Raw genomic sequence first — 7,166 nt, 5'->3', positions numbered from 1 at the left:
GATAAGGTATTCAAAAAGTGGGTTTAGAATACCTTGTCAACACTCTATCTGTTTCTGAATTGTTGTCCCAGTTTCAGGGGATACTTTTTCAATCATCTACTTTATGAATACTCTATATGATTTTTGTTTTCCACAGAGTAAACTCTAAACCTGATTTTTTTTTTCAGCAACATCATGTCTATTGATAAAAGTTGGACTAGCAATCCACATCGAAACTATCCCGAATTCCAAGTAGGACTCAAAGGTTTTATTAAGAAGTCTAAGTCACACCTTGATAGTAATGGTAAATTCAGATGTGCGTTCAAAAATATGATAACCATTACTTCTCCGACAACAGTGGAACGCCATATATTTATAAACGGTTTCAAGAAGTCGTACACGACTTGGATCTATCATGGTGAATATTTAATTCTTCCAGTCGTCTTGCCAAGTAATGAAATGGATGATTTAATCGAGAATGTGATGTGGGAGTCGAGAGAAAAAGGATACCAACCTCGATGAAGGAACCTCGAATACAAGGGGTAGCGGTGTGGATGATGATTTTGCTCAGTTGTTAGAATAAGTGGAAACTAAATTGTATCATGGTTGCACCTCTTCTTCCCTTGAGTTTCTAGCAAATTTAATGGATATCAAGGTGAACAAAAATGTACTGATAGTTCATTTGATCAACTCCTTGAGTTCTTGCACTCATCAAGAGATAGCAATGTACTTTGGTATTTCTTATATTTAAGGTTCTTTAGCACAAATAGAGTAAATTATTTAATTTCAAAGTTTCATGTATCTATAAAATGATCAATAAATGCATGTTGATTTGTTAATTGTGTTTATGTTTTAAGTGCAACAAATAGAAATGTACTTTGGTTTTTTGTCTCTAGTTTAAAAATAGCAATGTACTTTGGCATCATAAAATATATGTTGATTTGGTAATTTTGGTTTGTGGTGATTATTTGTTAAAAGCTATGGTAATTGGGTTTTTTGTCCCAAGTGCAAGAAATAGCAATTTATTTTGGTTTTTTGTCTTAGTTTAAAAATATCAATGTATTTTGACATCGATAAATGCATGTTGATTTGGTAATTGTGTTTTTGTGCGAAGTGCATGAAGTAGCAATGTACTTTTGGTATATCTTGTATTTAAGTGCAACAAATAACAATGCACTTTGGTAGTTTTTGTTTATGTTTGATAATTTAACTTATAAGTTTATAGATGTTATTTATTATGTAGTTGGAAAATATTCGGGCGATGCTTAACGACCCGACATGTAAGGAGGACCTTTATGTGTTTTTTCAATCGGGGAAAGATCAAATAGGAAACGATGGGAACGAAGATGATGGTTCGTCGGATAACTAATTTGTGTTTTGTATCTTACACTTGTCGTAACACTTTGCTACTTGTTAGAATTGTAAAACTTTGGTTGTTTATTTTGGCATGAAATTAATTATAACCGTATTTGGTATCTAAGATGTTATTATGTATTTTTTTTGCATTTAATGTTGTTATGTATCTTTTTTTTTGAACCAAAAGTCGTTAATTAAAAGAAAAATAAAAAAATGAAAAATATTATTACTGGCGACATTATTACATGCGATAGCAGTATTACCGACGACGATAACAATATTACCGGCAACGATAGCATTAGTGGTGACTTTGGTTATTACCGGCGAATATAGCATTAACAGTGACAAATATTTTTACCAACAACATTTTGAGTAATAGCGACAGAATTGTAGCAACGAGTTTTTACCGGCGACATGTCGCCACTATTAGCTTTACCGACAACAATTCTGGGTTTAGCGGCAACTTTTGTCGCCGATAATTCCCTTTTTGGTTCTAGTGATTCAATGATAATTATCATGTTTGGTCAGGTCAAAGAATTGAACGAGTCATTCAAATATGTTGTTTGTTATGTAAAATATAAAACCAGATATACATAAAGACATGCTATTTTTAGAAAAAATAAAAATAAACTGTGATCAAATTAAGATACATCGCTAAACAATTTGTATATAAACAAATTCCATGTTTTTTGAAATATATACTATATGTATTTCAAATAGCCAAGAAAACCTTATTATCACTTAAAATAACTGTTTCAAAAATAAAAAATTAAATTAAATTAAATACCATGAAATATTGGAATAGAACTATAAACATAAAAATACTTTTAGTTACTAACATATATGGAAAGAACTGAAATCCCAAAATATAGCAACATACTCTCAGATTCCAGTGTGGACAAATCGGTACATACGCATTTAGATTATTAAAGGTGTTAAATTGTGTAAAAATATGAAAGTTTATCATGACCTTACAGTTTCATATATTTTCCAGGAAATTATTTGAGATTTGCATTATTTCGAAAGGATTTCTGAAAACTTGTAATGAGTTGTTAAATGGGTTATGTAAGCATCGACTGTTGCTCTTGAGTGGATACTCAACCATCCTCTTTTACTTGAAGATGTGTCATGGATGAAAGATGAAATAAGAAGCATTTGAGATGGAGGTTGAAGGTGGGCCCACCGGTCACGTATTGGAAGCCTATTAAGGTTATGTTTAGCCTACTAGCTGAAAAGCTAGCTGTTAGTTGAAAAACTAACTGTTAAATAAAAAGCTAGCTGATAAAAAATAACATTTGGTAAAACTAACTGAAATATATAAATTTACATAAAAAGACATGTAAGAGTATGTGTTTTTATAATTAATTAAGAGTTGTATTTAGAAATTTTTTAAAAACCTCCTAAAAAGCTAATTTATAAGCTACTTTTTGGCTTACCAAACACGACAATATAAAAAAACTCGAAAAATAAGCTAGCTGTGGCGCGCCAAACACAGCCTAACTATTGAGTAATTTAAAAAAAAAGCAACACAAAAGAAGTACCCTACAAACAGTTAAATGAAGATAATATTTGTTGGAAGCTTTTTTTTTTGAAATCGAATGTTATTTTTTCTATCACCTTTATGCACAAAATCCATACAGAACAAAAATCATGCAAAATAATACCACATTATCTCCCAAAAATCATCGTAATTTTTTAATAAAAAAAATTCACGTCAGACTTTCTCTTTACTCATCATCCTCATCCGACTGATCAGTCGTCTCCGCTGTAGAATCAACCTGATCACCTCTCCACGACGCTGTCTCCGTGTGATCATCATCCTTCCACTCTGACGGTTCATCATCATCATTCAAAGTCCCTGCCGCCGCCATAAACTTTCGATCGTCCATATCGTCGTCATCATCCACCATCGTTGCTGCTGCTGCAGCAACAAACGACGGACTAATCGCGTCATCCTCTTCACACTGCGAGTGTGCAGCTGCAACAAAGATAGCTCCGGCACCAGACCCACCATGAGAGTGTTCAATCAACACGTTATCTGATAACTCACTTCCGAGCATCTCCCACACACTGCTGTGTAAATAGTTTCTGAAAACTCTGTAATGTTCGTAAAGTCCACCTTCAATTATTACAAGACTCTTTTTATCATTGATTCTTCCGCGCTTTTTCATTATTCCGACAATACACGCGCCGGCTAGACGCGCTCCTCTTTCTGCCACCACGTCACAGATTTCCGCCACCACTTCTCTTACAGCCGGACTTGTGTAACCAATCTACAGTTTAGTAGCAGATTAAGTACGCTAGATTTAATAATAATAATAATAATAATAATAATAATAATAATAATAATAATAATAGAAAATGGAAAGAATATTATTTAACACAAAAAGAAATCATCATACAAGTCTTCTAGGTATCGTGTTTTGAGACATTCTAATTTTTTTAAATAATGTTTTCTTTAGACTTTTTTTGATTAAAAAATTTATTTCAGGTAATCGACTAAAATCATTTTTTTTTCTAAATATAGATACTAAGTTTAATAAAATTGGTAAACAATATATTTTTTTCTTTCATTTTTCGACTCCAACAATAAATAAAATATCATTTCTTTAAAATTTAATAAAATTTATCTACGTATGTAAAAAATTTCTTTAAATAACTCAAATCTATGTTGTTTGTTTACGAATTAAACACTTTAATCAATTATTTAATTTTATTGTTATTTTTTAACAATATATTTTTTGTAAAATTTTGAAGTTATTATATTATCTATTTTTTTTCAAATAACATTATTTTCTAACAAAATGAAATCATTTTATAAACAAATATAAAAATATAAAAATTTTAAAAATATTATATTGGAAAAAACAATTTATAAACCATCAAATATTTATTTAACAAAATAACTGATTCTTTTAAAATAGATATTATGATATAACCTTTTCATTTTTTTAATCAACTTGATGATTAAAAAAAACTCTATAAATTATAAAACAATATATGACTTGAATTTGGTATTTAGCAATTACCCCAAAAACTTCCAAGAGCTTCTCGTGAACGGCGTCCCGATTTTCCGATGTATCTTGATGCATGGCAGCCATGTCCGGCGACCGCAAAGTATACGGCGTTTTGAGTTTAGCCGGAACACTTTCACCAAAAATTGCAGTTTCTCTCGCCATTTTAAGCAAAACTCTCCTCACCACTTCTCCTAGATAAATCCCTCCGATCAGTTTCTCAAACATCTGAAATCATAAATTAAACAAACAATCAAATTAACATTATTACGATATCGAAAAATTAATGTGAAGAAGAAAAAGAAGAAGAAAAGTTTCGTACCCGACATCCAGGATTTGAGCTCTCAGAATCTAAAGCTGTGTCAAATTCTGTTATCGGAAGATGTGGAGTATTGAAATTGCCCCATTGCATATCGATTACCTGAATTCGATTTAGTGATTAACTGATTATAATTTTGTTGTAGATTATGTGGAAGAATTTAGAAATGAAGAAAAATGAGAAGAAACCATTTCGCCCAATTTTGATTCGCCGGCGTTTGGGCTGAGTTGAGCTGATTCGACGTAAACGGCGTTAGTAGCTAGCCCAAGAGTAACGGCGGCGACACTTTCCCGGTTGTAATACCGACCTCCGGCGAGATCCCCTAACGTAGCATCTACCTGTGATTATCCATTAATGGAAACAGATGAGATTAAATAACATGAAACGAATTTAGTTTTGATTTTACATGAACAAGGAAGATTAGTAGATTAGTAGATTACCAATGCAGAAACTCGTAAATCGATTCCGTGTTTTCCCAACGCTTCATTGACTTCATGTGCTAATTCTTTTCCGACCTGGTATAATGTAAATGTTAAATTCGTAATGGAAGAAAGAAGATTTGATAAAATTGGTGTTGATTTGAGTAAAATTTGGACTCAACTGCGTCGTTAACAGAGAAGGATTTCCATCGTATAACGTTTTTGTTAGTTGCAGCTGCAGCAGGTCCTTCAAGTAATGGAAATGACACAGTGAACCCTAGTTTTCCTTTTGGAGCAATTGGATCTGTTTTTGTTTTTGTTGAAATGAACACTGCTAGCTTCAATGCTATGAAATCGAACAGTTCCTGTTACACACAGTATTCAGATCCATAATCCAAAATTTGTGGAATCAATTTCATCTATAGCATAATAAAATGGTTGAAATCCGATGATAATGTACCTTTAAACTACCGGAAATGACTTCGGTAGGGATATCGACTTCTTCTCTTTGCAAATCAGTGATCGGTTCGTGCTTTCCTCGAAGTCTCGCACTCAACAATAAGAAATTATCTTCACGTAGATTCACCCCGTAATACAAACCTTCCTCATTACTACACCAAAAACGAAGAACAATGAAACACAAAATGATACAGAAACTATATAATATAGCAGTATGTACATTTTGTACAGTAAATTCGTTTTGATTCTGTATACATTTCAATATACAATGTACAACTCAATCTAATTGTTTGTTTGATTCATGTGATTGAAATAGATATAATCGCGTTCTCAGAAATTACGATGTCGATTGTTAAGTATCTGAATCGTAGGGTTAGAAGAGATTACCCGTTGGGAAGCGAGGAGGTGTAAGATGGAAGCATGACGAAATCCGTCTGAGATTGATCGGAGAGGCTCGTTTGCATATCGGAAACCAAATCGAACGCAACATGCCATAGCTTCGGCACCGGAGTGGCGCAGTCTCTAGCGAATCTACGTAGTATCCGTTGCGTCTGTCTCCACCGTCTCTCGTCTCGTTTTTTCCAACGAGCCAACAGCACTCCGGCCACCACTACTGTCGCCACCGTCGCCACGGACGCTCCGACTATCACTTCTTTCCTCATCTCTACTTTTTTACGTTATCTTTGTTCAATTTGGCAACCGATTTGGTATAATTGTGCGAGGAATTTCATTAGTTTTGATCAAACATTTCAGGATCTTAGATCGATAACAGATGTGAAAAGAAATTAAGAATCAATAACAGGACAGAGGAGCGATTTTGTTGCAGTGAAGAACGAGTCTCATGGCCCTTCAGTCTTCGGATTTATAGTCGGTTATATATGACAACTGATTTTTGTTCATTCATTTGCTTAAGAGCTTCTTTGAAATTACCTTTTAACCCCCTAAATACAATTTCCTTTTAGTGGTAGGTTAATTCACCAAGAATAATAGTCATAATTATTTGAAATTAAAAAAAAAAATGAGTAAATATAATTATCATTAACAAATGTTATCGAAAATGTGTTAGGTTTAAATAATAACACAAAATTGCTGATATAAAATAGAAAGCAAATGTTAGTTTTGTACTTTTGTATAAAATAAGATTGTTATGATAAAGATCTTATCTATATCATTGTGTTTTGTAGGACTGTGATCATAAGATTGGATTGGGTTCAAAATATGCTACCAAAATGAGCTAGTCTTAAAATTTGAGTACACATTTCATTTGTGTATTATTCATTCAAAATGTATTGATTAAGACATCGATCGTGAAATTAACTTTAATTTTTAAGCATTAAACATAATACTTGGTGCTACAAATCACACAATTAGAAAGAAAAATCAAAAGCATAAATAAATACAAGATTTGTAACAATTTTCCATAATAAAATTTCCATTTTTAAAATAGAATAAACATCATTTCATAAAGATACATTCAAGGCAAAAACATTTATTCATAAACAATAATTCAAAATCAGATTTATAAGGAAAAACAACACGTAATATCGAATCATAAAACTATTGATGGGTGTGGACAATCATGCCTTTGCATTCCCATGAGCTGATAAAATACATGAAAAA

At 32.3% G+C, this 7,166-nt stretch overlaps 1 protein-coding gene across 1 annotated transcript; it reads right to left on the bottom strand.

The window, feature by feature from the left end:
* Positions 1-2,908: 2,908 nt before the first annotated feature.
* On the bottom strand, positions 2,909-6,419 carry LOC111896250 (probable hexokinase-like 2 protein). Its single transcript, XM_023892258.3, has 8 exons — positions 5,934-6,419; positions 5,548-5,698; positions 5,270-5,452; positions 5,109-5,183; positions 4,857-5,006; positions 4,672-4,770; positions 4,365-4,577; positions 2,909-3,608 (listed from the first exon to the last, which is right to left on the bottom strand). Exons 1-8 carry the CDS (start codon positions 6,206-6,208, stop codon positions 3,063-3,065), a joined length of 1,692 nt encoding a protein of 563 aa, XP_023748026.1. The 5' UTR covers positions 6,209-6,419; the 3' UTR covers positions 2,909-3,062.
* Positions 6,420-7,166: the final 747 nt, after the last annotated feature.

The sequence above is a fragment of the Lactuca sativa genome, chromosome 3, assembly GCF_002870075.4.
Source record: "Lactuca sativa cultivar Salinas chromosome 3, Lsat_Salinas_v11, whole genome shotgun sequence".
Lineage (NCBI taxonomy): Eukaryota > Viridiplantae > Streptophyta > Magnoliopsida > Asterales > Asteraceae > Lactuca > Lactuca sativa.
The sequence above is the reverse complement of the archived record's forward strand: the minus strand, read 5'-3'. Positions and strand labels throughout refer to the sequence as shown.